This window comes from Dipodomys spectabilis, unplaced genomic scaffold, assembly GCF_019054845.1.
Source record: "Dipodomys spectabilis isolate Male_0828 unplaced genomic scaffold, ASM1905484v1 ptg000085l, whole genome shotgun sequence".
Taxonomy (NCBI): Eukaryota; Metazoa; Chordata; class Mammalia; order Rodentia; family Heteromyidae; genus Dipodomys; species Dipodomys spectabilis.
The window spans coordinates 2402102-2421084 of NW_024870762.1; the positions used below are offsets into that span (position 1 = coordinate 2402102).

The 18983-nt window shown below is 50.1% G+C and overlaps 1 protein-coding gene across 1 annotated transcript; it reads left to right on the top strand.

The window, feature by feature from the left end:
- Positions 1 to 1243: 1243 nt before the first annotated feature.
- Pxt1 (peroxisomal testis enriched protein 1) lies at positions 1244 to 5592 on the top strand. Its single transcript, XM_042683880.1, has 3 exons — positions 1244 to 1415; positions 4473 to 4603; positions 4791 to 5592. The coding sequence occupies exons 1-3, from the start codon at positions 1244 to 1246 to the stop codon at positions 4893 to 4895; spliced, it is 408 nt and encodes a 135-aa protein (XP_042539814.1). The 3' UTR covers positions 4896 to 5592.
- Positions 5593 to 18983: the final 13391 nt, after the last annotated feature.

Consider the following 18983-nt stretch of genomic DNA (forward strand, 5'->3'; position numbering starts at 1 on the left):
GAGACTCCTATCTCTAATAAACCACCAGAAAAGTGGAAGTGGCGCTGTAGCTCAAGTGGTAGAGCGCTCGCCTTGAGCTGAAGAGCTGAGGGACAGCGCCCAGGCCCAGAGTTCAAGCCCCACGACCCACCAAAAAAATAAAAATAAATAAAAATAAAAAGGTTTGTGGGTATGGCTCAAGTAAAAGGATACTTGTTTATCACAGTCTAGACCCTGGATTTATTTACCAGTACTGGACCTGACATTGCAACACCAGGAGGCAAGGAAGGAACGTGCCTTCAAGCTGACTGACAGCTGAGGCAAACAGCCTACTTAAATAGAAAGGGAGTGTGGCAAGGCTGTTTACACCAATCATAGAAGACTGATGCAAATGAAGGATGTTTGCACCAATAATGCCACAGTCCCTCATGCAAATGAGGGACTGCATTTGCACCAATCATAGCAGACCCTCCTGTAAATAAAAGTCTGAGTCTGTACCCATCACTGCACTGTCTCTCATGTAAATGAGGAAGCAAGGCTGGGTGTGTGTGGCTCAAGTGATAATGTACCTGCCTAACAAGCAGAAAGCCCTAATTTCAAATCCCAGTACCAACAGGTGAGGGACTGAATTTGCACCAATTACAGCAGTCCTTCATGCAAATGAAGAGCTGCACCAGACACAGGCCTGATGTGCCTCCAGGGGAAGTGCTCTCCTTCTGGCTTGGGTATGAATGGCTGCGGGGTCATCTAGACATCACTGAAGCTTAAAATGACACAGAATCCTTTGTAATCTGTTTGAAACACTCATAGCAGTACCGTTCCAAGCCAGAGTTTGTGCTTAGGTAGCAAGTAGCTGTTGGTGCCCTGTGGCTTCCTCCAGGTGTTTAGTTAAGTGTTTAAAGCAGCAGGCTTGCATGGGTCCCGCTGACTGCCTGACAGTCCTTCACTCAGGCACCTGGGCTACTAGGGGAGGGTCTAATAGCTGCCTCTTAGAGGAGTCAAATTACCTCAGCCCTACCAGCTTATTTAAAGAAAAAAAAAACATATACTAAATGGGTCATTACAGCAAACGCTTATGTTTAGCGTCAGCAGTGATTTAACAGTATTTTAACAAAGCTTAAGCTCTGTCCCCTGCTGCAGGCAATGGTCCCCCCACCCCCAATTTGTTTCAAATGCATCACTATTTTTCCCTGACTTTACCAAATATTAATAGAGGTACTGGGGACAGTTTCTTAAAATTACATTTTTCCAACAGGGAAAACACATGAAGAAGGAAAAACACAAAGACACTGTTTACGAACCTAAAGATGTTTTGAATCTGTCTCTCAAAGTAACACATTGTTGCAAATCGCTGTGGGCGAAATACAGTTTTCAGAAGGCTTACATGACTCAACTTGTCAGCTCCCAGCCTCACTCGGCCATGTCCAGGAACTCAGGTAAGCATCAAATAACATAGATATTTGACATAGTGTTAGGATCCATCCTGGCTGCTCAAGGGGACCACGCCGAGGCAGGCAGGCACAGGAGAAAGATTATTTTTAGGTTTATTGGAGGGGGCCATATCTCCCCAGAGAGAGGGTGTCTGCTGCTATTCAGGTGGGTAGCTCTGGGCTAGTAGTAAGGTAGGTCTGGGCGGAGAGTAGAAGTGGCCAGCTTTATTTCTAGAACTCCTCCCTAGATGAGAGTTAAGGACCAGAGGTGGAGATAATGCTAACACATAGCATGTGTTGTTTTTTGTATTGATGACAAAACAAATTGGGCATTAAATGTATTATTTGAAAATTAGTGATAAATCTATCACTTATTAGTGATAAATTTAAAACTGGCCAGCCAGTAGTGGTTCCTGTCAGTAATTTTAGGCATAGACAGCCATACCAGGGTAGCCCTAGCAGGAAATTCAAGAGATCCTTTCTCAATCCATAGCTGGGTGCAGTGGGGTGTAGCTGTTTTCCCAGGCTACCTGGGGGGCTGAGGTGGGGAGGATCATGTTGCCAGGTCGGCTTAGAAGGGAAGTTGTACATAGTGGCACATGCCTGTGATCCTAGCTATGGTAAGAATCCTAAAAAAAGTGGGTAGATGGTTGGTTAGGCAGCAAAGGTGCTAAAAGGAAGACCCTATCCTAAAAATAACTTGGCTAGCAGAGCCAGGCTCACTGGTGATCATCTCTATATTCCTAGCCACTCAGGAGAATGAGATTTGAGGTTCGCTGTTCAAAGCCACTTGGGGCAGTTAACCAGCAAAAAGGTAGGAAATGGAGGCCTGGCCCAAGTGGTAGATCATCAGTTGTGCACGAAAAAGCCAAGCTGAGCCTTGAGTCCAAGCTCTTTCTTGGCCTTCCCTGTCCCAGGAGGCTTTGAACTGCAATCCTCAGATCTCAGCCTCCTGAGTAGCTCCCAGGGTGACAGGCGTGAGCCACCAGCACCGGTTAGAACTTATGTGTTACGGCCACCAAGCCTTTTCCCGGTCCGTGTGCCGCTTGGTCCAGAGCTTGCTGGTGAGCTCATTTACCTAAAATGCTCGTCTAGTTACACTTTCACCGGGAAAGCAGAGGCGGGGCGAAGGGTCGGTGACGCTTCATGCAGAGTAACAGCCAACAACCGAATTTCCCTGCTCGTTTTATGCCCAGAAGCCGGACATTTTACACTTAACTGTCCACATACAGGTATTTTAGTCCGGAGGGCTTACAGGGTGTGCTCATTTCGCGGAGGACACTCGGAGGGGGTCAGGAGCTGTATGTATACTGTGGGGTCCAGAGCCCCAAAGACAGGGTAACTCAGTCCGGCGTAAGACCGGGCCTGTACCGCGGACAGCGGCCTTGGGCTTCCCGCGTCAGGCTGAAGACAAGGACCCGAAGCGCCCGGCCACTGGAGCCCGGGGTCCGCGCGCAAGCCTCCCATTGGCCACTGCTTCCCACGTGGCCGACACGCCCACTCACTCTGCAGAGCGCGCCTCCCATTGGTCATTGCGAACCACGTGGTCGCCACGCCCACATCGCGGGTCGAGCGCGCGAACCCCGGGTCCCCAACGGCTTAGGTTGGAGCCTCGGAGCGAGGTGCGCACCCCGCCAAGGTGCCGGCGGCCGCTCGGAGAACCCGGGTGGATCTCTGACGAGGAACCTTAGGAAAACCCTGAAGGGTTTGCCTCTAAGCAAGCCGATTGTTGAGATTCGGCTTCCGACTCCGACTGGCTCTGACGGGGTCTAGGACGCCGGCACACTGAAAACGCGATCGCGAGCCACTCGACGGCCGACGCTGAGATTTACCTTTGCTGCTTTGGGTAAAATGTGCAATGTGCACCTATAAACAGAACTCCGGCAGAGCAAAACAAACCCCACACACTTCTGTACGGGAATGGAAAACAGCTTTTCCCAAGAAGAGTCGGGGAGATGGGCAGGGGCCTGGGGACGGACGCAGAGGATTGCAGGAAGCCAGGGCAATTGGCAAGTCGGGGCGGGGGCACTGGGGTAGTTAGACGGAAGAGGAGGCCCCTCCCAGCCCTGCTGGGGCACAGGAGGAAGGACGGGGCATGAATGGAACACGTCAATGTAGAATTAACTGTTTCTCCTTTGGAAGGGGATTTACTCTTTGCCTCCCCCCCCCCCCCTTGCTTCTTGCCGATCCTCAGATCTCAGCCTCCTGAGTAGCTAGGATTACAGGTGTGAGCCACCAACGCCTGGCTAGATGTTAGTTCTTTAAAGCACCTAGCAGGTAGTTTGTACACAGTGCTGGTTCAGAACACTCAGTAGTTGGTGGAAGCAAAGTTTGGAACCCTCATTCAAAGACACTGGGTAAAACACTAATTGGGAAAATCCATTTTGGGAAAACTGCAAGAATCTGGTCGAGCATATTCAGTGAAACAACTACTACTACCACATACTGAGTACTAAGGTGGCTCTTGGCATCGAGGAACTGAGGTTTACATTCTATTTCATTTTAATTTGAAAAATTGATTTGAAAATTTAACTTGAAAAATTAAATCACAAAAATTGTGATGTAATTACTGAAAACTTTTTTTTTTGTCGGTCTTGGGGCTTGAATTACTGGACCTGGGCGCTGTCCCTCAAGGCTTCAGCTCAAAGGCATGCGCTCTACCAATTGAACCACTTCCTGTTTTTTGGCAGTTAATTGGATATGCTAATGGACTTTCCTTGCCTGGGCTAGCTTTGAACCGTGATCTTCAGATCTCAGGCTCCTAAGTAGCTAGGATTACAGGTGTGAGCCACCAGCACCCAGTCTCTGAAAGCTTTTAAGAACAAGTTGTTTGGAACAACTTGGATATTTCAGTTTTCGGTTGGTGGCACTGGGGTTTGAATTCTAGGCTCCTTATGTACCACTTGAGCCACAGTTTGTTTTTCAGTTTGGGTCTCTTGCTTTTTCCTCAGTTTGGACCACAGTCCTCCTATCTCTACCTCCTCAAAGTCAGGGATTACAGCTGTGTACCACCATACCCCTCCCTAATGAAATATATATATATATATTTTTTAATCAATGCAGATCACAATCCACTGTCTCAGTCCAAGGAGAACAGTACAGGCCAGAACGCTCCCCAAGAAGAAACAATCCGGAAGTTTGCCATGCAGCTGAGGTACATTGGGGACAGCATCCACCACAGGATGGTCCAAGAGGTAAGACTTCTGGTTACTGAGCGGAAGTGCAGAGTTCATTGGGTCAGGGTGGTGTTTGGAATAAAGAACTGGAAGAAAGGGAGTCTGAGGGTTAGGAGCCTCTGACAGTGAAGGCGCACAGGGAAGGACTCAACAGAAAGGTGACTGAGGAAAACCCTCCAAGAGCTAACCCCTGTTTTCCCAACAGGATCTCCAACAGGAAGGCAGAGAGGCCCTGGCTCATGTTGTCTTACTTGTCTATAGAAGGGTTCAGGTGATGCTCCGCTTTTTCTGGAACAACCATTTGCTATAAAAAGGGAAGTCAAGTGTCCAGTTCTGTTTTCCTCCTGCCTTCTGAGACCCACAAATGGAAGTGAGGAAGACGGCACACCTCCTTCTCTCCCCCTCGTTGTCATCCATGTGGCTTTGTTGAATGGCAGACTCCTGGGCTGTTTGTCTACAGCAGGCAGTTGAGAGATGTGGAGAATAATCCAGAAGCTGGGAGGCCCAGTGCCCACAAAATTGTCATCTGTGGTGGGAAGCTGGAGCCTTTCCTTCCTGGAATGACACAACATTCTGGAATCAGGAGCTTTCTCCTGAGCCTCTCCGTGATCTGCAGGCCCCATACTTGTTACCCGTGTCCAGATCTGCAGTGCCAGCGCCTCCTTCCCACGCATGTCCGGCTCTTCCCCTTTCTGGAAAATCAGAAGGGCCCCCATCTAATGTTCCAGTTCAACCAGGCCCACAGACACCCCCTCCACATGGCCAGCTCTGCCTGGGGTCCTAAACCCTCCCCAGGCTCGTTTTCCTTCATTGTTTCCTGTTCATTATTTTTTTTTTATCTTCTTCTTAGTCACTCCCCTACCCTGTGAAAGGAATTGTAAGTATTAAGAAAGTTTACTGTTACTTGAAGTTTTATGTGTGCATCTTGAGTTCTCCATAGGAAAAAGGTTATTTAAGACACTCATTTAAAAGATGAAATAAATACTGTTGTTTTGCTGAGCATGAAACACTTGTGAATATTTCTTTTATGAAGGGGGGAATTCCACTCACCCTGCTCACGTTAACACCTAAATTTGTCAACATTACATATCCTTTCCTGCCTAGCGAAGTTTCCCCACCTTTTTTTGTCCTGTCATTTAGTCGTGGCTAGCTGACAAGGAACAAACTTTGAAATCTGCTTTTCATTAAAAAAAAAGTTTAAATAGGTATTTATTCACATTGCTCAAAAATTATAACACTATAAAAAAGATTTACAGTGAAAACTTTTGGGGGGCAGTACTGGGATTCAAAAGTCTTCATACTTTCTCCACAGATGCTCTGCCATCGAGCCCCACCCTCAGCCCCTTTGTGCTTTAGTTATTGGGATAGGGTCTTGTGCTTTTTCCAGGGCAGGCCTGGACCTTGATCCTCCTATTTACCCTTCCTGTGCATTGGGGATGATAGATTCACAACACCACCATATATTAGTTAAGATGGGGGGGGGGGGGAGGATATCATGATCTTTTCCCCCAGCTTGCCTTGAACTTCAGTTCTCCCAATCTCTGCCTCCTGAGTAGCTAGGGTCACAGGTGTGAGCCACCAGCCCTGGCTTACAGTGAAACTCCTGCTTTTATTTTCTTATCCTGAATTCTGTTTATTGCTTATATTTTGAGAGTTTTTTTTTTTTTTTGGTCAGTCATGGGGCTTGAACTCTGGGCTTGGGCGCTGTCCCTGTAATCTTAAGATCAAGGCGAGTGCTCTACTGCTTGAGCCACAGCACCACTTCCAGTTTTCTAGTGGTTTATTGGAGATAAGAGTCTCACAGACTTTCCTGCCCGAGCTGGCTTTGAACCGTGATCCTCAGATGTCAGCCTTCTGAGTAGCTAGGATTATAGGCGTGAGCCACCGGCGCCCAGCTTTGAGAGTTCTTTTGTACAAATGCTAATGAAATATACTATCCCATGAATATATATATATACACATATATATATATACATATATATATGTGTGTATATATATATATTCATCCCTTGGTATCTCAGAGGACTCCCTATGGATAGAGACTGGGTGTGCTCAATGCTTATGTAAAATGAGTGGTATTTACATAAACCCATGCACACAGCCCTGTAGACTTTACATTTCCTCATACAATGCAAATGTTATGTAAATGGTTGTAAGGTACTGTATGGGGAATACTGAACATGTTCAGTACAGAAGCAGTTTTTGTATTTTCTCTGTGAGAAAGTATATATACCTGTGTGTGTGTGTGTGTGTGTGTGTGTGTGTGTGTGTGTGTGTGTGTGTGTGTGTGTGTGTGTGTGTGTGTGTGTGTGTGTGTGTGTGTGCTGGTTCTGGGGCTCTCTCATTTTCCCTGATCTCTCCTGCCTCCGATCCTACCTCTTAAAAGTTCCTGCTGCCTGCCAACAGTGCCATGTTGTGCACTGAGTCTTTTCCATCCGGGCCTTTTGGGGACATTTCACGTCTAAACCACAGCACAGCCTTTCTTTGCTTCTTTCCCTGGCCGCCTCCACCCCTTTTAGAATCCATACTTTCTGTTCAAGTGTTCTCTTGAAAGTCTCCTGTTAGCCAGGTTCTGGTGTCTGGTGTCTGTAATCTAATCTACTCAGAAGGCTGAGACCCAGAAAACTAAAGTTTGAAGTCAGTCTGGGCAGAGAAGTCCACGAAATTCTATCTCCAAAATACAAGCAAAAAAAAAAAAAAAAAAAGCAGGGCTGTAGGTGTGGCTTGAGTATTAGAGAGAAAATTGGGGGGGGGGGTCTCAGAAACACACAGGAACGCATTACAGGAAGTGCTGGTGCTCTCGACCAGCCAGCCTCTGCTGGCACATGAGGTGTCGTCATGACTCAGAATCTCTGTCTCAGATGTGGGGGTGTCAGCAGCCCCTCTGCTTGTTAGTCAGTGTGCAGCTCTGAACTAAGCTGCCACTGGCATAGCCCCCAAATCTGGATGGGGAGTTTTAAAGTGGGGTGTTCTGAAACCAGAATCTGCTGCTTTAAGAAATGTTTTAATCACAGTCTTTTTTGTTTTTTGCCAGTCCTGGGGCTTGAACTCGGCCTGGGCATCTTCCCTGAGCTGCTTTGCGCAAGGCTAGCACTCTACCACTTGAGCCACAGCACCACTTCTGTTTTTTTTTTTTTTTATGTATGTGGTACTGAGGAATCGACTGGGGCTTCATGCATGCTAGACAAGCACTCTACCGCTGAGCCACATTCCCAGCACTAATCAAAATCTTCATATTGCACACTGGGGAGTGTCCCTTCCCAGAATCCTTGCAGTTTCTGACCCCTCTCGCCCTCCCTTTTGGAGGGGGAAGATCTGGAGTTGGGGAGCCCTGGGTCTCCTGATCTTTGAGTGGCTGGGAGAAGGTGAGATTCTGGAGAACAAGCCCAGACTTCTCATAGAGGAGAGGCCTGCAGTTTAAGGCTAGCCCAGCAGGTGGCGCAAAGCCTCTTTCTTAGCGCTGGTGTGAGCGGGCAGCACCTGCCTCCTTGGATGGTAAGGCATTCTTCAACTGATAGGGGCTCTGTCAGCCCTGCTTGATCACCAGTGTCAGGAAGCTCACCGCCTCCAGGGGGTGGCGTTAGCAGTGGAGAAGTGGGGGCAAGACCCCCCCAAATGAACTCACTGCCCCTCTATTCTCCCAACTTCTTATGAAAATCCCTCCTGCCCGGGTCCAGCCTGTCAAGGCTTCTTGATGCGTGTGGCATTGGTAAGTTAACCTGGGGTGGTGCTGTTCTGTTCCCCACGGGGCAGCTGACCTTGAAATGTGGGACTTCACAGGAATGCGGTAGCCTCCAGAGAGACTGCGATGGGTAGTGTCGGTGCCAGCCCAGCACCCATTTTTGGTGACTTCTGGAAGGGACCCCTGTCCTTCTGTCCTCCAGCATGGCCATCTGCCCCTGGCACAGGGGAGGAGCTCGTAACCCAGCTGGATCAGCTCCCATGATCATGACAATCGGTGCACCTGCCCATAAGCCAGGAGAGACAACAGAAGTCACTTTCTGGAATTTCTCCAGCAGATACCAACCATGAATTTACCTCCATACTGGGGTGTGTGTGTTCTCTGCCCAGAGCAGATGGCAGAGGAGCAGGGAGGTGAGGTGAGATCGGTTGGGGTGTCATATGAGCTATAACTGTGAACCCCAATCATCCGGGCGCTGCTTGGCTGAGCTGGTGTTTCTGCATTCGAATGACCAGCAGCCCTCTGGGTGGGTGATGTGATTGTTTTCTTTCCCTCTCTATCTGATTCTGTGGATTAACAGTGATTTTTTTTCCCTTCATTCCCAAGGTGCTTTCCAGAGCCCAGGCCTGTGATTCATGCTCTCAGGAAAACCATAACAAGCGTGACTCAGGCAGGACTGGGCTCCTGTATCTGAGCTTTTCTTTCTCTTATCTCTGTGGCTCCGTGGTGATACAGCTTGTTTGTGAGTTGGTTCAGCTTCAAGAAGTAGTAAGTGTTCTAGGCAATCTCAGCGGGAAGGAGTCCGGGGCTGACAAAGTTACTGGAAGGGTTAGAGGGACAGGGTTCCAGGTGGGGTCCCAGGAAAGAGCTGGGACACCTCACCCTAGCCGTGATGCAGCCAGTATGGAGCCATGGAGGTCCCCACCCCACCCCAGGTGGAGAGTGGCATGTGCAAACACACCTTCCTGACCTTGCTCCGTCACAAATCCTGGGTCAGGTCTGAAACTCTAGCTGCAAAGGTTTCTGGGAAATGGGCCTGTCAGCTGTCCAGCCTCTGAGGTAGAGAAAGGCATCCTTGATGGAAGTGGGGATGGATATGAGTGAGGCCACCTCACCAGGGCCATGTGTGAAGGTCTATATCTCCATGTGGGACGCCATTATGCCCTTAGGTGCGAAGGCTGTACATCCCCACTGATGAACGTTTCATATCCCCATCCAGGAACATTGGATGTCCCCATGCACAAAGCTCCTGAGTTCTCTGCAGAGATTCTACAGCCACATGCATCAAGTCCATGGCCTCAGTGTGAATGCCTTGTTCCCTCATGAATGCCCTTTGTCCTCGTGTATGAAGACCTGTGTGCCCATGTATGGTTGCTATTGCTGCTGGAGTTTCTGGGCAAAAGCTCCAGATCTGGGAATCCCAACAGACTTGACCAGTAGCAGCCAGGTGCCAGTGACTCGCCTGTAATCCTAGCTACTCAGGAGGCTGAGATCTGAGGATCGTGGTTCAAAGCCAGTCCAGGCAGCAACATCTGTTAGACTCTTATCTCCAATAAAACACCAAAAAGCTGGAAATGGTTGTGTGGCTCAAGAGGTAGAGCACTAGTCTTGCGCAAAAATACGCTCAGGGACAGGGTCTAGGCCCTGAGTTAAAGCCCCAGTACCAGCACAAAATAAAAATGAGACCAGCCTCCATTCCAGCACACACACACACACACACACAGACTGGTAGTGGTGAAGGGTAGGGAGATTTATTCAAACATGGCTATGTTGGGAAGAACAGACAAAAGCATTCAGTGAACCCCAAGTCTGTCTTTGGGGTGCTGCCCTGGGCTTTGGGTTCAACTGGAGGGAGATGAGGGCAGGAGTTGAGGTCTGTGTGATCAGTCTTGATTAGTCTCTGGTCAGTCTCTTACAGTCCTGGTACTGTAAGGTGCAGAAGCCCTTGCTGCCTGAAAGGCCAATCCAACTTTTTGTTTTGTTTTGTTTTTTGTCAGTTGTAGGGGCTGAACTCTGGGCCTGGGCGCTGTCCCTCAGCTCCTCAGCTCAAGACTAGTGCCCTACCACTTCAGCCACAGCACCACTTCCGGTTTTTTCTGCTTATGTGGTGCTGAGGAATTGAACCCAGGGCCTCATGCATATGAGGCAAGCACTCTACCACTGAGCCAACTTTCCAGCCCCCAATCCAGTTTTCAGGAGAGGATTGCTTCTGTCTGGGGAGGGATGGTTCTCATGGTGGGGGATTGGCTGTGAGGCTCTGCTTCTCTGGAATGGTTGGTCTAGGATTAGAGACTTTCAGGCACCGGGGACATGGTGCAAGCTGCTAGTAAATTGTCTCCCTCAGCCTTGCAGAGGGATGAGTGGGTTAGGTAGCACTGGTTTGTAGACAAACACTTCTTCAGGGACTCATCTGCCTCCGGGTAGCGTTGAGCAGGGGTCATACGCAAACTCTGAAGACGAAAGAGACAGGCCTCCATCTTGCTTTTAGTTACTGTGTGGCTCTCCAGAGACATCTTCACTTTTTAGCAAGAGCAGCTTCTAAGAGCCTGTTATAATATCGTTCACTCCCATTGTACAGTTGGTAAAACCGAGGTCCAGAAGTGTCATGGGTAATAGGAGATTGATTGGCAGGGATTTTTTTTGTGTGTGTGTCAGTCATAGGGCTTGAACTCTGGGCCTTGGCACTGTCCCTGAGCTCTTCAGCTCAAGGCGAGTGCTCTACCGCTTGAGCCACAGCGCCACTTCTGGCTTTCTGGTGGTTAATTGGAGTCTCATAGACTTTCCTGCTTGGGCTGGCTTTGAACCGTGATCCTCAGATCTCAGCTTCCTGAGGAGCTAGGATAACAGATGTGAGCCACCGGCGCCTGGCGCTGGTTTTTGTTTGTTTGTTGTTATTTTATGTTTGGGTCTGATATTATATAGCCCAGGCTGGTCTCAAACTCATCCTCCTCATGCCTCAGCTTTCCAAGTGCTAGTGTTACAACAGGCATGTGCCACCGTACCTGGCTGACACAGCTGACTTCCATGTATGAGCATCATTACCGAAATCTTTTACATCTTTTTGACTCTCAGTTTCCTGATCTGCACAATAACCATCAATACTTTATAAATATCACCCTAAGGGTTTATTAAGATAAATAATATGTATAAGAGCTCTTAGCACAGGGCTGGATATAAGGTGAGCATTTTGCAAGTAAGTGGCAGTTATTGTTACAGGATCAGCACACCCTCTGGTGGTGAGCAGCAGAGTTGCTCTGCCCGAGATCAAAGCCAGGCTTTTCTGTCCCTGTCTGGACAACCAGGACCCACAGAAGATTCTGGGACAGAAGATTCTGGGAGCCACAGGAAGCCACCAGAGGGACTGCCAGGAGGACAGGGAACCTGGATGGGGAGTGGATGAACACTTCAGGCAGATTATCTAAATTCGCTTAGCACAACAACTGAAAGGATATTCAAAAAGATCTTCGGGACAGGAGACAGGTGCGCCCGGCTCCTTGACAAGGCCCTGAACAAGAAGAAGGTCGCTGTTCTTTCGGAGAGGAGAGACAGGAGGAGTTATTTCCAGGTGGCTGGGCTGGACCCTGAGCCAGTGGGTTCTGGACTGAGGGTGTGGCTCTGGTCGAGAGTGTGGCGATTGATTTGCTCTTTGCTCTGAAGTCATTGCCCATCTCTCAACATAAAGCCCTTTTGTCAGGATGGGGATAGATTTCTGGGAAGCCAGGATTTCCCCAGGGAAATGTTTTCTTCGCCTTGTTCCTTGGAACTGCTGGTGAGGCGAATCCTTGCTCATCAGCATACTTCCTCTTCATACAGAGGGGGTCACCCTAGCCCCCCCATATCTTATGCTTAAATAAAATTTTCACAAAATATGCTCTCTCATTCTCTCGGTCCCCCTCCTCAGCCCCCCCCTCTTGCCCCCCCCCGCCCCGGACTTCGCTGGAATGTCTCCAGTAGAGGCCCCTTCCTGGCCCAATGGTCTGGCCCAGAACTTGGAAGGGTCCTGAGCTTCATTTATGTCTTTTCTTATCTGTCCTGAAGTTCTTCATACTTTTTTTTTTGTTGTTGTTGTTGTTGGTTATGGGGCTTGAACTCTGGGCCTGGGCACTGTCCCTCAGCTCTTCAGCTCATGGCTAGCACTCTACCACTTGAACCACGGCACCACTTCTGGTTTTCTGGTGGTTACTTGGAGATATGAGTGTCATGGACTTTCCTGCCTGGGCTGGCTTTGAACCATGATCTTCAGATCTCAGCCTCCTGAGTAGCTAGGATTTACAGGTGTGAGCACTGACGCCTGGCTATCTTCATACTTTTAAAATGGGTTCTGGGTCTTTTTTTTCTTTTTTTCCAGTCCTGGGGCTTGAACTCAGGGCCTGGGCACTGTCCCTGGGCTTCTCTGTGCTCAAGGCTAACACTCTACCACTTGAGCCACGGCGCCACTTCTGCCTTTTTCTGTTTATGTGGTACTGAGGAATGGAACCCAGGGCTTCACACAAGCCAGGCAAGCACTCTACCACTAAACCACATTCCTAGACCTGTTCTTCCTTTCTTGTATGCTGTTACTGGGGCTTGAACTCAAGGCCTAGGCACTGTCCCTTAGTTTTTTCTCTCAAGGCTCTACCACTTTAGCCACAGCTTCACTTCTGGCTTTTTGGTGGTTAATTGAAGGTAAGAGTCTCATAGACTTAGCTGGGCGCTGGTGGCTCACACCTGTAATCCTAGCTACTCAGGAGGCTGAGATCTGAGGATCGCAGTTCAAAGCCAGCCCGGGCAGGAAAGACCGTGAGACTCCTATCTCCAATAAACGACCAGAAAACCGGAAGTGGCGCTGTAGCTCAAGTGGTAGAGTGCTCGCCTTGAGCTGAAGAGCTGAGGGACAGCGCTCAGGCCCAGAGTTCAAGCCCCACAACCCACCAAAAAAAAAAAAGGGGGGTGGGCTGGGAAGGTGGCTCAGTGGTAGAGCGCTTGCCTTGCATGCCTGAGGCCCTGGGTTCAATTCCTCAGCACCACATCAGCAAAAAGAAAAAAGCCGGAAGTGGTGCTGTGGCTCAAGTGGTAGAGCACTAGCCTTGAGCTGAAGAGCTGAGGGACAGCGCCCAGACCCAGAGTTCAGGCCCCACGACCCGACCTAAAAAAAAAAAAAGAGTCTCATAGACTTTCCTGCCCGGGCTGGCTTCCAACTATGATCCTCAGGTCTCAGCCTCCTGATTGGGTAGGATTACAGATATGAACCATCAGCACTTGGCTAGTTCTTTGGTTCTTATCTAGCCTTGGCCCCTATCAGCAAGCCACCTCAGTCTGACTCTAGGTCCTGAGCCCAAGACATGGTCTTGGACAGGCATCAAGGACAGAGCTGGGTCACCCCTTCAGAGCCCTGAAAGCAGGAGGTACTGGTGACGTACCAGGGGAGGGGTACGGCTGGCCACGGTGCAGGGGTGTGCAGGCTCCCACGCCCCTCCACTTGCTCTTTGATTTTCTGTGTCTTTTTGTGGCTGCACCAGGGGTGAGCTGAGGCTGCTGGCCTCTGAGTGCTGATGAGCCCCAGCCCGTCCCAGCCCAGCCCACGCGGGGCCTAGAGGAAGTGTTTAACACATAAATGAAAGATAGGGAATAAGATTTAATCATTGTTAGAAGTCTAGGTCACCTTTTAGATTAACCAATTCTCAAAATTCAACGCTGAGACAGCGTCTGGCACGTAGCTGGGTCCCAAACCTGTTGGCAGAATGAAAGAAGCTTTGATAAGTCTGCTAGCAACAATGAAATATTGCACCCTTACAGAGGCTTACGGTAGGGCCAGGTATTGGTAGTACACAGCAGACAGGACTTAGGAAAGTGGCACTTCTTTCTTTCTTCCTTCCTTCCTTCCTTCCTTCCTTCCTTCCTTCCTTCCTTCCTTCCTTCCTTCTTCTGGGATTTGGTTTTGGGGCCTTGTACTTGCTAAGTCATTACTTTTCCATTCGAGCTGCATCTCTAGCCCCTTCAAATAGCATCTCATATTTTTGCTGGGATTGGTCTTGGACAGTGATCCTCCTATCTATGCCTCAATTTAGCTGGAATAAAAGGCATGCACCACCAGGCCCAGCTCTATTGGCTAGGATGGGGGTTACACTAACTTGTTTCCAGGATTGACTTCGTATCATAATCCTCTTGTACTTGGAGTTGCTGGGATTATAAGCATAAAGCACTGTACTTCATTCTTCTTTTTAAAATTTTATTTATTAAAAATATTGTCGACCAGGCACTGTTGGCTCATGCCTGTCATCCTAGCTACTCAGGAGGCTGAGATCCGAGGATTGCAGTTGAAAGTCAGCAGGGGCAGGCAAATCCATGAGGCTCTTATCTCTACCCACCAGAAAACTGGAAGTGGTGCTATGGTTCAAGTGGTAGAGCACTTGCCTTGAATTGAAGAGCTCAGGGACAGCGCCCAGGCCCAGAGTTCAAGCCCTACTCCCGACAAAAAAAAAAAAGTTGGTCGTGGGGCTTGAACTCAGGAGCATGGGCGCTGTCCCTGAGCTCTTTTGCTCAAGGCTAGTGCTCTACCACTTGAGCCACTTGAACCACAGCTTTACTTTCAGCTTTTGGTGTTCTACTTTCCTGCCTGGGCTGGCTTCAAACCACCACAATCCTCAGATCTCAGCCTCCTGAGTAGCTAGGATTACAGGTGTGAGCCATTGGTGCCTGGCTTAAAACTCTGGCTTTAGAAAACCTCTGAGAATGTTCTCTCAAGACTCACAGTGGTCCTGCCTAGGAGTAGGAAGATTTGGAAACAGCTTCCAAATTCACCTTTTGTCTACAGGTCCAGAAACATGTGTATCCCATCAACGACCTTCCATTCTATCTCCCATCCCAGGAGCGCCAGAGGGAGCGGAGGGTCAGGAGTGGCAAGACAGCCTTTCCCTTTGCCCTGTGTTTCTCCTGAAGGCTTGTTTACAACTCCACGGACTTGTTTTCTGATCATTGGTTTCTCCTTGGGACCTGAGTTCAATAAGGAAGTTGTTAGCTGAAACTCTTCCCTGGCCCCTCCCTGGCGTCCCTGAGCAGGGGAAGCTGCCCCGAGAGGGGCGGTGACAGGTGAGCAGGTGGCTGGCCCTTGATGCTCTTGATTGGCTGTTGATGAGCTCAGTTCTGGCAGATATGATATAACTGCTCAAGGCATGAGCAAACTTACCAGCAGGGCTAGGAACGCCTCCTCCAGGAAAGGGCTCAAGACCCTCAGAAACTCCAACTTCCAGCCCGCAGCGACTACAGCATCGTGCTCTGGAGGCCAAGGTGAACCGGGACCGGAGCCACTTCCGCGGGCCAAGGTTGGTGTGATGTTCCCCATTCCTTCCAGGGCTGGAGCCCTGCGGGGAGGCATCTACAAGTCCTGAAGGGAGGAGAGACTTAGGGTCTGACCCTAAGTCCAGCCCCCCATTTTCAGAGAAGAGGGGGTAGGATATAGTGACTCCATCTCAATGAGGAATTCTGAGCTAGCTTAGACTACGAATCCCAATCATTTTATCATTAGCTGCTACCTTGAGCAAGGGAATTTCACTTCTGTGGGCCTCTCCCATGGTTGGTTTCCCCATAGAACATTTCATAGGGTGAGATACAGACTTCATAGAAGGTGGAGCCTGCTCTTGGATAGAGGGCATGGTGAGGAGACACAAGCTCTCAGTTAGGAAGGGAAAGGAGCAGTGATCATTTTTAGGGTTCTCCAACTTTGGGGGTCACATCCCCAGAGTCCAGCTAGGTCTGCTCCACAGCGCCTGAAGGCTCACCACTGGGCAGTTCATGCCTTGGAGTGTCAGAGTTCTGAAAAGATGAAAAACAGTCTCACTGAGCATGGTGACACATGCCTTTAATCCCATCACTGGAGAAGCTGAAGCAGGAGGAGCTAGAGTTCAAGGCTAGCCAAGGGTACATAGACTTTGTCTCACAAAACAAACGAAGCTAACCAATCTACAATCCCACCAACCAAACAGAAAACAGCGAAAAGCTCCTACCTTCTGGAAAACAGGTGCTGGGTGACAGAAAGTTTGTTTGGTGGGGACAAGGTGGAGCAGGCCAGGCCCCACCGCTTTCCTTGGAGCTGTGGGTTGACCCAAGCTGAGCCCATACTCCCTGCGGAGCCACGAGCCTGCTTGGAGATCCTAGAACCTGAGGCTGGGGCAGGGGAGGCCCTGATGCTGAGCGCGGAGTCCTGTCCGGAAGTCCTGCCCACCCCACTCAGCATTAAGTGAATGATGGGCAGCTGGGCAGCAGCTAGACCGGGTACCCAGGTGGGATGGGTCTAACCAGAACACGGCGGCGGCGGCGGCACCCACAGGCCTGGGCAATTGGGGTGGTAGGCAGGGCAGAGAGGACACGTGGGGCGAGGGGTCCTCCTCTCGTGTGACCCCCCCCAACTTCTGCCTAGCCTCAAAAGCCAGACTTGCCGCAGCGCATTTTTCTAGCTCCAAGGCCCTCACGCAGGCCTGGGCTTATCCAAGATGGCAGCTCCCTGCCACCAGGAGGGGCTACCACTCCACAGGAGCCTCTGTGAGACCCCCCCAAAAAAGAAAGGGGGTGTCCTGAATGCTCACTAGCACAGGGATGGCAGGTATGGAGCAGGACAGGCCCAGGGCTGACCACCCTGACCCCCACTCTGGGCCCCTGGGAGCCTCTTGAAAACTTACATTTGGAGAGGGAGGGTTGCTACAATGGGGTTCTACCATCGTAGGGGGTCCCAGGACAGGGGCTCTGTGCTTAGACCCTGTGGTTAGCCCCTTCAGGGGGAGTTACCAGCGGGACCAATGGACACGGGCCATTTTTTTTTTTTATAGGGGGTGCAGGCATCTTCTGCTGGGTAAATACAGGCACGTGACTGTGCAGGTCACAGTAGTGTGTGTGTGTGTCTGTGTGTGTCTGTCTGTCAGCATGAACCAGCAAGTTTGCTCACCTCTGTGTGCACTCTTTCTCTGTCCCACAAACACCGAGGTCTCTCTGACTAGGGCAGGGTGGTGGAGGACAGTGGGGAGCACGCTAGCCTGGTCTTCTCTCATGGGACTTCAGAGGTAGACAGGGAAGATGGCAAATGGCAGGCTTGAGACAGAAAATACTGGATTTTTACCTTGAGTGTGATGTGTGTCTGTAGGTGTGAACTGGGTCTACACGTGTGTGCTACGCATACTGTCCCTTGAAGCTGCCGCAAGGGTGGGTGGCAGGTGGGCCTCGGCCCAGTGCCTACTGCGGGCAGGACAGGGCCCAGGAGGGCGTGGCCTCTCTCTCTAGGAAACCGTATGTCTCGTCCTAGTCAGAGGCATGGTGGAGACCCGATACAGATGAGGTCAATGTTTAGAAAATGGACCAAACACAGCCACGTGCTTGGGAAAAATAGGTGAACTTCCTGCTCCCAGGTTGCCTCTTGCTTGGTGGTGGTTGTTAAATGTGTCACCAGGATGTCAGGTCTCAGACGTCCTGTGATTGCCCGTCACCTGGCTGATCCTGGCCTCATTTGGACTTTGCTCAGCAATGGCCTCTGTGCAGGTGATAAACGTGCCGCTGGGCACCGGGTTCCATGCCAAGAAGGCACGCCCAGGGCGCTCTCCCGGTTTCTGGTCTAGCCCTGGGTGGGATTCTCCCAGAATCAAGGCCATCTGTGGCTGTGCACTTTGCACACACAAGGGAAAGAGTAGGGAGAAAGTGAAAGTCTTAGCCAGGAGCCAGTGGCTCACGCCTATAATCCCAGCCACTCAGGAAGCTCAGATCTGAGCATCATGGTTCAAAGCCAGCCTGGGCAAGGAACTTCCATGAGACTCTCATCTCCAATAAGTGACTCAAAAAAGCTGGAAGTGGTGCCGTGGGTCAAGTGGAAGAGCACTCACCTTGAGCAAAAGAGGCTCAGGGACAGCACCCAGCCCCAGAGTTCAAGCCCCAGGATTGGCCAAAACAAACAAGAAAGAAAAAGAAAGAAAGTCTTGCTGTGATGAATTTCAGACTTTGACATCTAGGAAGACGTCAGGGTGGTTGACACGTCAGAGGTAGGGGTTGGTCATATCAATCTTGTCGGCTAATGTTACCATCCGACTCTACCTGTCCAGAGAGAGCACTGCAGATGCAAGAGGACCACCCACCGTGGCCTGGAACTGGAAAAGAGCTTCCAGAACATTCCAGAGGTTAGAGGCAGACAAAGGTAGAGTGATCTACAAAAGGTAGATCGCTATCCTTGAGCAAGAAAAGAACAGTGTCCAGGCCCTGAGTTCAAGTCCCTAGACCAAAACACTCCTATCTACCCCCTCTCCCCCCCCAAAATCCTTTCTTTGAAGGGTCAATGCAAGGGATTGGAGCCATACTGTCATGTCTGCTCAGAGCCCCAGCCTGCTTGGTTTGAGGACCAGGCGTCCTGGTTTTTGTATACACCATACATCTTGCTCCTGACTGTATCTCTAACATAGAGGATCATTTCTTGGTACAGGAGCGGGGTACCGGTGGCTCATGCCTGTAATCCTAGCTACTTGGGAGGTTGAGATCTGAGGATTGTGGTTCGAAGCCAGCCCAGCCCAGCCACATCTGATACCCAACAGTGCTGTGGTACCCAAGGGCCTCTGATGCAGCCAGCGGGGGTTGTAGCGCCACCTTGGGGCTGGGAGGAGGGAAGGCATGGTGTTGGCCCCTGCCACCTTTATGTCTCCCTGTGCTATTCTCATGTTTCCATGTATCCCGCACATAGGGAATTACAATGACAGATTCTGGGGCTTG

Bases quoted from the DNA above. Each gene is read 5' to 3' on its own strand.
- Pxt1 (XM_042683880.1), top strand. From the start codon at position 1,244: ATGAAGAAGGAAAAACACAAAGACACTGTTTACGAACCTAAAGATGTT. The intron at 1,416-4,472 runs GTAAGCATCAAA...TAATCAATGCAG, and splicing joins GGCCATGTCCAGGAACTCAG to ATCACAATCCACTGTCTCAG. The intron at 4,604-4,790 runs GTAAGACTTCTG...TTTTCCCAACAG, and splicing joins ACCACAGGATGGTCCAAGAG to GATCTCCAACAGGAAGGCAG.